General features: G+C 37.4%; 1 protein-coding gene across 1 annotated transcript in view; it reads right to left on the bottom strand.

The window, feature by feature from the left end:
• Nucleotides 1-14,212, bottom strand: part of LOC109413826 (uncharacterized) — a 45,392-nt gene that overhangs the window by 763 nt on the left and 30,417 nt on the right. The window contains exons 8-11 of the mRNA XM_062857448.1: nucleotides 13,678-14,054; nucleotides 460-712; nucleotides 275-401; nucleotides 57-209 (exon numbers count right to left, since the gene is read on the bottom strand). Coding sequence (XP_062713432.1) covers nucleotides 57-209; nucleotides 275-401; nucleotides 460-712; nucleotides 13,678-14,054 — 910 coding nt within the window. The remainder of the gene's footprint in view (nucleotides 1-56; nucleotides 210-274; nucleotides 402-459; nucleotides 713-13,677; nucleotides 14,055-14,212) is intronic.

Raw genomic sequence — 14,212 nt, forward strand, 5'->3', positions numbered from 1 at the left:
TGAATAAAATTTCCTTGAATAAAGAGTTATGATTATTGCGAAAACTCCTGACTTACCGCAATAATCATTGTGAAAATGTTGTGAATGATGTCCGTTTCACTGAATGAGTTACCCAACCTCAGCAATTGGTCCACAAAAATCCGAGGTTTTTCATACTCGTCATCCGTAGTTTTAGACTGACTCATTTTTAGTCTCTTTTCAGCTAACAGCTAAAATGGTGCAAATGCGATACAAATAAAACGATTATGTAAACAAAAACCTTTTCGGAACGCACCTGACTAGCAACGGTGTTGCAGTACTCCAAAGATTCTGCTTCCTTTTTGGATCTCTGTGTTAATTTAAAAACAGACTCATAATGCAAATGAACGTTTAGGAACCGATTTGAAGCAATATTGAAAAATCTGAAGGAAACAAAAGTTATTGAGCACATTAACAAGGACCACAAGTAACCAACATTACCTTTTGATATGCCGAATGAGGCAATCACTCTCAGTCGGCGGCAAGCAGCCGGTCCCCAAGCTCGTTTCGAATACCATCTCCAGGGTGCAGCGGGCCGTGTAAGGCATCACATCAAAGGTTTCGCCCTCCGGGATCCGCTGCAAATCGTCGATCATCCTTTGGCAGCACGTTTCGAAGATCGGAATAAAACCGTGGAGTATTCTCAAATTGAATGCCGAATTCAATGTTTTCCTAAGCCGTTTCCATAAGTCCGCTGATCCGAGGGAAGAATGTGTACAACATAATAAGATTGGGTCCGAAAGTGGGTGTCTACATAGGGTATCCGCAAAAGTCAATATTTGAAAAGAAATGCGAAGATCTTTGACTCAATTGGCTTCATAGTTATTTTGTCGGTCGGACTCGTCTTAAAACGTCTTAAAGCCCTTCTGGAACCGCCTCGAACGCCCATGAACCTGAATGTTTTCCAAAGTCCCTAAAATTCACTGTCATACCTCACAAGAAACCTCCTGAAAAGCCTGAAACACATTGAAACGCATAGAAACGCCGCTGAAACCCATTGAAATTACCTGAATCCCCCGAGATGCTCACCTGAGAGCCTATGATGCCTCATAAAACCACTTTTAAAATCATCAGAAACGTCTAAAAACGGCCTAAAAGATCTCTGAATCCCCCTGAAACTTCAGTGAAGCTCTCTTGAGAGCCTATGAAGTCTTCTTAAACAATGCTCCGATGCTCCGACTCAATTTTTTTGTAGCACGATACTTGATATCAGCATTAAACATTTTGGTCGTTGATAGAAGTTCGCGACTTCTAGTAATAGACTACTAGTAATAGACAGAGATAACTCTTCAGAGCAAGTGTTGATATATTGATTGAAATACGGCTAGGAGACACGGAAGAAGAGGGTGTTTGCGATGGTTGTACCGCCTTTTTGACATATTGGTCTAGATTCAAGGGTGACAGTGGTGGCGAAGGCGTTACGTCGTACACCATATTCGGCAGCAGCAGCGGCGGTGGCAAAATCGATGTGATCGCAATTTGTTTATTTTTTTTGAATTTTAACTGATAGTTCTTACAAAATGGAAAATAATATCTCCACAACAATGATGCAGTAGATATTATAGAGACTTCTGAAATTTATCGAAGGATTCCTCTAGGCATACCACCAACATTATTTATAGGCTGAATTGAAGACATCGTAACCAAGCACGCTAATAATTCCAAAGCCTAGTACTAGTACATGGGGTAAAATATTTAACAAGGAATGACATCTGTTTTACACTAATGAAAATCCCATCGATTCAAACCAGATGTTTCAGCATTGATTTATATATGGTATAAAATTTTGGACCCGTGTACTAGCATCTTTAGAGAAAACTTGATTTTTTTTCATCTTTTTGTTTAAATATTTTTTTTTTAAATTAAATAACGAAGCGGTTAGGGCCCATATAACCGAGGCGGTAAACGCACGGGTATTCAGCATGACCATGCTGAGGGTGACGGGTTCGATTCCCGGTCGGTCCAGGATCTTTCCGTAAAGGAAATTTCCTTGACTTCCTTGGGCATAGAGTATCTTCCTGCCTGCCACACGATATACACATGCAAAATGGTCATTGGCAGAGGAAGCTCTCAGTTAATAACTGTGGAAGTGCTCATAGAACACTAAGCTGAGAAGCAGGCTTTGTCCCAGTGAGGACGTTACGCCAAGAAGAAGAAGAAGAACGAAGCGGCATTTTGAAACCGGTTTCCATGCATATTTGCAAGAAGAGTTAGGGTATCTTCCGAATTTTGTTTCAGTTTTCTAAAAAACCATTTGATCCTCCCTCTCAATATTTATGGAAACTGATTCCGAAAACATGGCTTCGTTATTAAATAAAAAATAAATAATAAAAAAAAAACAAAGTGCGACCTACATAAAAACGACTAAATCCCAAACCTCCGATTTGAATCTAAAAATTGAACTCAATTCATAAATAGTTTTTTTTAATGCTTTTCCAATAGTCGAGCACAAGCTCCCAAATTACTACAGCATTCAGTAAACTATGATTTAATTTCAAGATGCCGGGGCCGGTGTGCAATTGCACATGTTTGCTTCATAAGCAGATGGTCATGGGTTCGATCCCAGCCCCGGCACTTTCGTCAGTTGCTCTTTCCCCATGAGAGCAGCTGACACTTACCCTCTTCTGAGCTCGTGGCTCAAATGGACCCGGATACTAGGACATCGGCGACTCATAATGGACCCCCAATCGGACTGAAAAAAAAGAACAACCAACTGCCACACATCAATATCCTCGTGCTCATCATTCTACCATGATAGGGTAGAAAATGAAATCAGCACAACGGCAACCAGTTCTATAAAGTAGAATTTAATTAGAATAGAATGCCTTTAGGCATTGTGCAAAGTGTAAGTACAGCTTCCAGTCCCTAGTGGACAAAAGAGCTCTAAATTAGGTTAAGTGATTGAAAGAATAAAAAGAGACAGATGGCCTAAGAAAAAGAAAAAAATGTTTAAAAACTTGAATGTCTGTGTTACTTAGACATAGAAGAAGTGAATTGTCTTATAAAAAATGTGAATCATGCATCTCACGAAACATGTTGTTAAAGTGACTATATCAAGAGATGTCAAAAATCAGTTACGTATGAGTGTATTTGGCATGATCGTAAAAAGTAGTTTTTACAGGAGCAAAATGTTGTTTTTTTTTTCATTTCAAACATTCTGAATACAAAAACCCTTCAAAAATTAGTTCTGTTCTAATGAAAGCCTGAATTTTGTAAAAGTGAGCTTTGAAAGTCAACCTAGGAATCAACCCAAATTTTATATTTTATAGTTTATTTATTTATTGTGTTTATGATCGTTTTCATCGCAAACAACGATTTTTTTTAATATTTATATTGTTTCGATTTATTTCTATTTACACAAGCTTTTTTTTATGATCAAAACGAACCATTTGCACCATATTATCCTTGTTGGGTATATAAGTCACTGCGACCAGTTTTTAGATCTATTGTGACAATTACCATAAGGTTGACTATATAAATTTTTCTAATTATTATAGCGGACATATAATGCTGTTTATTGCCCTATGGGTCGAGATGGAAGAATTATCGACAAAAAGTTATTTTTTTGTTCAAAATATGAAGTTTTGAAAATTGTTGAAATACGTTTCAAAAACTTTTCGACCCGATCTTATGAAAGTCCGCATTATCTTTATACAGTGTATCAAACAATTGTCCGCACAGGATTTTTTTGGTCAAAATAATTTTTCATTCAAATGATCATAACTTTTTATACGTCAATCAAATACGCTGAAATTTTTGTCAATCATTAACCATATATTAAAGTTCCATTGGTAAAATTTTGAGCGAGATCGAATAAGTTTTCTGAAAGTTATAAAACTTTTAGTAAAACTTATAAGATTTTTGAACACATTTCTAAAACATTTTATCTCAATATGTACTCGATGAAACCTTTTCCATTTTTTTGTGATGCAGCTTATACCTAAGGCTTTCATATGCAGCTTCGTTTGAGGTTTTCTATTCACTACAAAAAATATGAAAAATCTTTATATGTTCAGAGTGTCATTTGGTAATTTATCATATTTTGATCAATAAAAGAGTCAAGTGTTTTCAACGTTTTTAACTTCTCTTATGTAATATTTTTATACAGGACCCACAAATTACATATGAAGAGTAGGTCCTATGTATTTTTCGTTCAGTTAATGCACTTTTATTGGTGGAAAACGTTTGGCAGATTATGTGTGCAAAATAAGGTAATTTTTTAAACATTTTCAACTACATAAGCACATTTTTCATATTTTTTGTAGTGAATATAAAACCTGAAAAGTAGCTGCATATGAAAACCTTAGGTATCAGCTGTAATACACAAAAAATTGAAAAAGTTTCATCGAGTACATACTGAGAAACAATGTTTTAAAAATGTGTTCAAAAATGTTATAAGTTTTTCTAAAAGTTCTATAACTTTCAGAAAACTTATTCGATCTCGTTCAAAATTTTACCAATGGAGCATTAATATATGATTCATGATTCAGCGTTTTTGATTGACGTATAAAAAAGTTATGAACATTTGAATAAAAAATATTTTGACCAAAAAATTGCTGTTCGGACAATTGTTTGATGCACTGTATATAAAAATGAGTTCGAAGTCCCTTTGAGGCAACAAAACTTACGAACGGATGAACCGATCGGCATGACTCTTGCACGTTTCGTTTCGTTTTCATGGTGGCTGTGTTTATAACTGAATAAAGTTACAAAAAAACAACTAAAAAGTAAGACAATTTGAGAAAGTATCGATGTTTTATGAGCTGGGAAGAAAATCATCACAATGGAAAATAAACCAATCTAGAGTGCGCTGCAGCAATGACCTCAACAGTTGTCAAACGAACACATCTTGGCAAGACAAAATTTGCCGGGACAGCTAGTTTATAATAAAAAAGGTGTAGGGTAAGTGTGCCCATCGTTGTGGTATTAAGGTAAATTCATTTTAAAAACAATGATCGTACCATCTAATGAAGGGTTGCAAAACGTTAGTTGGTAGTTTTCTATCCAAATTTGCTTGGAAATATATAAAAACTATCGTTTCTCTCTGTTTTTGATCATAAATCGCTTACCACAACATTAGGCACACTGTTCCTATTGTGGAGGTAAAATTTAATTTGGGTTCCTATTGTTGCGGTTTCCCATTGAAATCATATGGGATACCGCAACATTAGGAACACTACCGCAACAATAGGAACACAGCAGCAAAAATTTTAAGGAAAATATGTTTTTAAAATAGGTTTTTGGGCAAATCTTAAGCACACAAATTGTGCAATATCATAATTTAAGCATAATACATCTATTAAAAATGCCTTTTGGTAACATTTCAGTCGAAAAAGTGCTCAATTGCCACTACCGCAACATTAGGTACTACCACAACGAAGGGAACAATTTCCCTACGACTAAATTTTGCTACCGTTGTCGAGATTCAGCAATCTTACCATAAAATGTTCTGTTTGAGATAATTGATTTGAAGTTTTAATTTTCAAATGAATTGTGAAATGCAACTTTCTTATATAGTGCATACGTTTTCCATATACAGTAGACGTTCGATAAGTGCAACGTGTTTACGTTTCAGTTAGTGAATGTAATTCACTGAAACGTGGGTGTGTTGTGGATTGACATCTAAGCCGAAAGAGAGTCTTCTTCTTCTTTTTTATGGCTCTACGTCCCCACTGTGACTTGGCCTGCCTCGCTTCAACTTAGTGTTCTTTGAGCACTTCCACAGTTATTAATTGAAGGGCTTTCTTTGCCTACCATTGCATGAATTTGTATACTGTGAGGCAAGTACAATGATACACTATGCCCAGGGAGTCGAAAAAATTTTCCCGACCGGAACGGGAATCGAACCCGTTGTCTCCGGATTGGCGATCCAAAGCCTTAACCACTAGGCTAACTGGAGACTCCGAAAGAGAGATGGTTCTTGAAAAAATGAATGTTCATGGTAAGCGCTCGGGTTCAGTTTGGCTTTCTATTCCGCAGAATTATTACATATTCTGTGGCTTAGTTGTTTAAAGCACCGGTCTATTGAATACGGGGTCGTGGGTTCGAATCCCACCAGAACGCGTTTTTTTTTTTCAAAAATTCATCTCTCAATTCGTTAATTAGAAACTTCTAATTACAAGTTTTTCTGTAGGGATGGAATAACTGCAAAATTGTTGCACTTACCAGACTTGCAGTTAAAAAGCATTGCAATTAAACTGTTTGCACCGAGCGAACGTCAACTGTAGTCCCATGATAAGACCCCAAACGATGACATCAAGAGTTGATTTACTTAATAACTTTTTCCCTAGATTTTTTAGCCAAGTTCGGTAAAAAGCAGTTGAAAGCTAATAGAAATAAAAGGTTATATTACCGCTCTTATCTTAAAATTTGGTCAACCTAATTTCCAGCGACACTGTCGTAAATTTATATTCATTTTTTTTAGAAAATTTGGCAACTTTGGCTTAAGTTTCCATACAAAAATTTTAGATTTTTTTTTATTTATATCATGTGTAAAGTTTCCTCAACTTATTATCTTTTGAATGGGATCTAGGGTTTTGAAATCGGACGCAAATTGGCGCAATGGGCCTAAAAAGATGACATGTTTGGGGGGGTGACCCGCCAAACTTTTGATCGGGAGTGTAACTATTATGCTAATTCTTAGACATTACAAGACAACAGTTGTCAGCCGACGTTCAATCGAGCCGGTCGTCTTTCGTTCGGTTCGGTTCGATTATCGCTGTGGTATCGCTATTAACAATGGCCACCACACGGAAGAACACATTGGTCATCGATTTCAGTGTGCTTCCCGTACGACCAAGTGCGGGGAACATCGCAAAATTCCTCAACGAAAAACTGGAAATCGATTTATCTTTCGTCAAAAATGTCCAGTTACACTCCACTCGAAATTGCGCACTCCTGGAGATGCGCAACTTAGAGACAGCCGAACGCATAGCCGCTTCTCATCATCTTAAGCACTTCATGATGGCAGCGGACAAAAAGTTCAACATTCCAGTGTTCATGGAAGACAACGCAACAAATGTCCGTATCCATGACCTCCCGCCAGATATACCGAATGAAGTAGTTGCAGATTATATGAAACGATATGGAAAAGTGAAATCTGTTGCAAGGGAACTGTGGAAGAAACATTTTCCCGGTATACCAAATGGCGTCCGTGTGGTGCGGATAGAACTTGGTAAAAATATACCATCGTATATCAAAATTTGCGATGACGTAGCTACAGTATCTTATCGTACTCAAATTCGTACGTGCCGCCAGTGCGACAGAAGAGCGCACCCAAAACAAAAGTGCAGTGAAGCTGCAGCAAAAGAACAAGAAGCCGTAGCAGCAAAACCGACTTTACAACGCGATGTCCAACAAGCGCAACAAAAGCAACCTTCAAACGATGTCCTCCTATCCAATCCGGCCGACAACCACACTCGAATGACCAGCACCGCAACCGAAGTGAGTAGCCGCGAATCAAACACGAATGCTGTGAAACGTAGTGTTCGTCGACTTTGTTCACCCGAGATCAACCCAGCGCCACAGAAAAAAGCAGATCGGAAAGCAGACACTGTCGGAGCAACTACATCGACCGATGCGACCGTCGCGATTGATGATGCTATGATGACCGAACCTGTTGTTAACATCGTTATAGACGTGGATAGCGATTTCGATTCAGGCCCTGATCCAGCTCCAGATGACGTAGATGGGTGGATAATTAAATGCAATAAGCGAACAAAGCGAACTGATAAATTCATAAGAAAGTATTGTAATTAGTTTTTTATTGCCTGACACGAATGCACTGCCGTAGTGTAAAGTGTCATAAATAAATAATAATAATAATAATAATAATAATTACAAGACATGTGAAACAAAGAAAATCTCATACAAGAAAAGGCCATTTAATTACTTCAAAATTTCACATAAAATTCATTCAAGATTCTTATGAGTTGAGTCTAGAAAAAAATCGACCAAAAACACTGAAAGCATGTATAATTTTACGAGAAAATTTGCATGGACAAATGTGAGAAATGCTTCAAAAGTATAATTGCAAATACAGCTAAATTATGTAAAAACTCTCATATGGCAGTTCGCCGAATATGCCTGAGAACTTTTCAAACGCTTTAAAGGAATGCAGTAGAACTTAATCAGCAGTTTTATAAGCTGATTTTTTAGCGTACTGTACTTAATAGGAAAGTGAAGTACGAACTCCTGGCCAAGCTTCTCGTGCACGGTAGTGAGCAGTTGTATCAACTCTTACGCCATATTATGTTGAAAATATGATCAAGGCCTACAAGAAATTAAAAAAAAAAACAAAAAAGGATCAATAACAAAAAAGGAATGCTTTGAGGAACCCCTTTAAAACTTTCTCCAACACTTCAATCGAAAACATCTCTCGGGAATCTGCAAAACTGCTTAAGGATAATAAATTAGTATCTATAAAGACATTGCTAGATTTTTTTAAAAGAAACTCTTACAGAATTCCAAGAGTTAGTTTTGCAGATTTTTTTTTCTGTTCTGGTCGCAGTGGCTCATCCAAACAGAAAAAAAATCTGCAAAACTAACTCTTGGAATTCTGTAAAATTTTCTTTAAAAAATCTAGCAATAGGGGGATTCACTAAACAGCGTAAACTGATTAAACTGATAAAACGTCGCGATCACCAAGGCAATCTTTGATTATTTCATTCGAAAAATCATGAAACATTTCAAATAAGCCGAAAATCATGACTTACGCAGCAATTTAATCTGTTTCGTGAGTACCCCTAATGTCTTTATACATACTAATTCAATATCCTTAAGCAGGTCCATATTGGGTAAACAAAACTGTTGTAGATGCCATGTTGTATTTCTGAAATTATTTCGCGCGGAATTTCTTGTAAAAGTAGTAGATCTATAATTCTATCAGTTGAAAAAATCGTTTAGCAGGTATCAATAAGAATTCTTGTGAAATTAATAGTGAATTTTCGAAATATAATTTCCTATTGAACTTGAACTTATAACCCTGATCTACTAGTAAATTTGGCTCCAAAACTCTATATGATTTTTGCTGGAATATTACACCTGAATACCTGATATTTTTTTAAAGAGATGTCCATAAGGAATTCAGAATCTTTATTTTTAAAGATTTTTTTTTAATGTTGACAATTATGCCAATGCCATAGTGCATAATTTGTTGAGTCCTATAATATGTGCGGACAATTTTTTTTAAACAATTGTTGTAAAATAATCGCTTTCAGTATTTGGATAATTTTGAAAGAAATTCTCATACTGGAAAGTTTCCTGATTCACTGTTTTTGTTTTTCAGAAAAGAATAGTAATTTTATGCAATTCAGTATCTTAATTTCTATTTCATACTACTCATTTCAGTATCACAATGACCTACTTTTCTGTACCGGTTCATTATGCAACTGAAATGAGTTGCATAATGAAAAAAAGTTGCATAATGTTCATTATACAACGCATTTGAGTTGCATTATGAACATTATGCAACTCAAATGAGTTGTATAATGAAAAAAATCATTGCGTAAAATTTTGTATGGAACTCGTTGCAAAACTCGATTTTTCAGCATTCTTCGTATTTATACAACTCGGCGAGCCTCGTTGTACGACTCGTGCTGGAAAAAAAATACTTTTATGCAGTAGTTTCTTGGATTCATAAATGAAAATTTGTTACAAGTCAAAACTCCAGGAAGTCCGTAAAAACATTAATAATTTTTTAGAACGAAGTTTCTATCTAAACTGTAATCTATTTGCAAGTAAACCTTCTAGTAGAACTATTTGAATATTTGTTATGAGAGAATTTATTGCGACACATTTGATACAATTTTTAAAAGCTAAATTTTAGAAAATTTCTAAAAAATAATCATATAAATAACTTTACTGTTGAATAAATCTCGCTAGAGATTAAGGATTTCATGGAAAGTTTATGCAAAGCTTTTAAAAACATCCAAAGAATATGAATATTAAATTCTTCAATGTATCAATAAAAACCCTGGGGTAGAAATCTTCGAAGAAATATATATTGCTTGAAAGTATCTTCAGTGAATATTTGTGTAACTAGACGTGTGCGCCGAAGCAGATTTCACCGGCGGCGGCGTATATGGTAATTTAAGGCAGCGGTCGCGGCGATGCAGGCGTCACGCAGTACAACCTATTTGGCGGCGGCAGCGGCGTTATCGGCGCGAACTTTTTTTATTTTTATTTTCGTGAATATGGAATCATTTGACAGCCATGTGCAACAGTGTAAGTTTCACATGGCTTGGTGGTCATCCAAAGAAAATCAACAAATTGACATCATAATAATTTGTTATGTTTTTTTTTAAGAAATTCCTTCAACATTTTATCAGTTATCCCTTAAAACAATTAGTTTCTGTAGAAATGCATTTATAGATTGGAGAGGGAAAAAGTTTTAGCTCCTCGTGTTTTTATGCGCTTTTCATCGATTTGTCGAATTTCGGCTCCTAATATTTTTGATTGAGAAACTCTGTGGTTCAGTTGGTTTTCTTGTGGAAGTGTATAAATGATAATTTCAATTCGTCGGTACGGTAGAATTTGAAAGAAGAACAAGAAGTAGAAACGTTTGAAGAAAAATTCCTGGTGCAATTTGGTTGGTTTGGATCGATGATGGGACACAAAGGCTTTTGAAATAATCATTTTGCGCATAGAATGCAATGTAGTAGTGATGATGCAGTGAGAAAAACTCGGCATTTTCGTAAATCATTTCGGTGGTCAATCAATGATCGATTTCTCTTCGTCGACTCTCTCTTTCGCTAATAACTTGATCAAAACAAACAAAATCATTATTCTTTTTGTTTCTATAGCAACATGTAGTCGTCTTCTTCGCATTTCATCCAAAAAAATTTTGGAAACCTCAATACACATTCTGTGATAATACGAAGAGAGGATCGATGAAGAGAACTCGAAAACTCAGTTAGGCCCAAATGAAAAATCAGTGTCGAAATGTTAGCATGTCAAATGGGTGCAACCAGAAAAGTGTCACCGTGTCGAAAGCTATTTTCATCAGCTATCGGCTTACTGCGTTGAAGTTTGTGTACAGAAGAAACCCACATGCTTTGGTTTGAAAATTTTGTGAACATTTCACTAGCCGAAGTTTTTTTTTTTCTATCGGCCACCATGGCCCTGCGGAAATGGACTCCCATCATCCCAAATGAAGCTGCAGCTGTCAGCAATGGAAGCAGTGTGAAAAACGATGGATGATACGACGCTGCCACCTGATAAGCAGAAATAATCGTGATTGCAAATAAATCTGCGTGATTACGTTTACAACAAACAAATTGAGGAATCTCAATTCAATGGAAGAACGGTGTAGACATTCCATGTGATTTCCCGATGAGTTCGTTCCTGTATGAATTATTATATGTATAAAGTTTCATAATAATCCAATCGCATATCTTAATCATACTGAATTCCTAACAATTCTCTTACAAAAAAATTCATCTCCTTTCTATTTACGAGAGCGTCGGTGAGTCGCTGGCATCTCGATAAATAGATATCATCCCTTCCCTACTACCCCTTCCCATGCGTGTTTCTTATCGTTTCAGAGAGCGGTCAATGACGCTTAAGCCTAGGCTTTTTAGCCAGGACACAGTGTAAATGCCTGTGCCCCATCCCGGCAGGGATGGGAACACTCACTTGCAAAGAGTTACACTCACTTGCTGTTTTCTCAGCTCAGAAGCGTGCAATCAAGAACCGATGTATGGACGACTTTTGCCTTGTGGTTTTGTCTAAAACTTTGCCGAATAGAGTAGAGGTCGCACACGAATCCTAAAGTCATGACAAAGCTGTGAAAGCGACTCTCCACGAGGTGAGTGTAATTTACATTCACCTCGTGGAGAGTTGCCTTCGAAGCTCCCTCACAACTTCGGTATGCGTGTACGGCTCAATTCGGAAAACTTTTAGACAAAATCACAAGGCAAAAGTCGTCAATACATCGTTTCTTGATTGCACGCTTCTGAGCAGAGAAAAATGCAAGTGAGTGTAACTCTTTCCAAGTGAGTGTTCCCATCCTTGCATCCCGGAATCAAAAAGGCCCATGGAGTGACAAAATTTCTTAGCTATTTATGTCACTCCCAACGTTGGTGTTTAACTATACCAAAACACTTTCACTCACTATAACACATCTACATGATTTACTCCATGGTTTCCCAAACTGTGGGTCGCGACCCCCCAAGGGGGTCGCCGGCCTTCATCCAGGGGGTCGCGAGGGACAGTAAAATATTTTACTGTCAACAGACAACAAATGAGGGAATTTCTATGGGGGGTCGCGAAAACTACTGCTGGCAAAAGGGTGTCGCGCAACCTTAAAGTTTGGGAACCTATGATTTACTCAAATACACTTACACAATCTGAATCTTGTCGCATCACTCGCTTATAGTGAATCCCAAATCACCCCTTTCCAAATATCCAACTCCTTGACATCTATGGGGGTGTCGGTGAGTCGCTGAACTTTCATAAAGTAGGTGTCATATCATCACATCCCTTCCTATCCTCGTAACGGAGAAGATGTGCGTGGCCGGCAATGGTACTCATGTCTTTTTTACTTCAACCTCTAATTGGATAGCTTTTCCTTCTCAAATAGCATTCCATAAGCAATTAGAATAGGAGTTTTAAAGTTTTAACATGACAACTTTCAGTATGCAATCTACGAATTACTCCGTTACCACGTAACACAACGCAACGCAACGCAAATGCATTTATAGATTGGAGAGGAGTTGCTCTAGTGATGTCTTCAGAAGTTTTATCAATGTTTCCTTAAGTTATTTTTCAGTAATTCTGAAATTTTTGAAGGAGTTCCTACAGAGAGGTTCCTCCATAAACTTCTTTGTATGTCCCCTTAGGATTCTTTTCAGAAATTCCTCCAGAGATTCTCTCTGGTTTTTCTTAAAAAAACCAGAAATTTCTCCAGAAAATTCTCAAGAGATTCTTCTAGAAGTTGCTCCGGGGGTTTCCAAGAAGATGCTCAGATATTTCTGCAGGGGTTTCATCATAAACTAACTTATTTATTTAAACCTTTCTTCGGGGATTTTTAGAGAAATTTGTTCAGAGATCCTCAGAGATTCTTTCAGGAGCTTCTTCAGAAATCACTTTGGGATTTTCTTCCCAAATATTTCAAGAAATTCTTGGAAAAAAAATGTAGAGCTTTCTCCAGTTTTCCAGGCTTTAAAGATTCCTTCAGAAAAACATTCTTAGCTTTTTTGTCATGAGCACTTCAAGAATTCTTCCAGATTTGATTTTAATTTCTGATGCTAAATTTTCCTCCGAAAATTCCTCTAGGAAAATATCTTCTATTCTTTGAAGAATTCTTCCAGAAGCAACTCTAGGAGTTATTCCAGGATTTGTTGCAGATCATTCTCTAGGAATCCCTTCCGAAATATTTTTCGGACGGATTTCTGCAGATTTTAACTGGCGGCGGCGGCGTGGAAAAAACGTCGGTTTTCGTGTTTTTTGTTTTTGATATTTTTGAGCTGAGTTCATAACCATGTGACCGGTCAGGATGGAGTTGGAGCCAGTGCGCTTCCTGCCTCCTCTGGATACGTCCGTGACTTTGAGTCGCTTTACTCGGTCAGTACTTTACACATTACACATTGGAGGATTGGAACACCAAAGCATATCGAACACTGATTTTTTTCCGGAAACCGAGAGAACCACAATCCCTACCTTCTGCCACCAACAGTCCTCGATTGATGCGTATGAACCGATAGAAAAACGGCTTCTCCAGACAATCCGGGTGCGTTAGCACGATCTGCACCAAATCAGGATGGCAAACGCCAAGGCACACTACCGGCCCGAGCCACACTTTCCACAAACGATACGGCAGGGAGAAAGCCTCCACTACCCGGTTGAACTTGCCCACATCCGAAGTACACACCAGTCGCCATAAGAGTTTTAGCACTGATTCGTCCGTTCGTGTGACACTGGGAAGATTCTTCGCGAAAGCGTACTTGGTGTGCAATGTGTTCAGGAAATTTACTATCACAAGGGCTAGGATAAGGAGACATACGAACAATGTTAGCAAAGAGACCAACATTCTGCTACTTCAACTTGTCCGGAATGTGCAACTAAAATAGCTGGGTGGAGCATTTTATTGCGGAGCAATCACGCCAATCATCCACGAAATCAATCACACGGGAACTTTGTTGTTGCATGCGCGGTCATGTATGCAAATGCCACGCAAAATCGCATGTCGATGGTA

This window comes from Aedes albopictus, chromosome 3 (assembly GCF_035046485.1).
Source record: "Aedes albopictus strain Foshan chromosome 3, AalbF5, whole genome shotgun sequence".
In the NCBI taxonomy this organism is placed as follows: domain Eukaryota; kingdom Metazoa; phylum Arthropoda; class Insecta; order Diptera; family Culicidae; genus Aedes; species Aedes albopictus.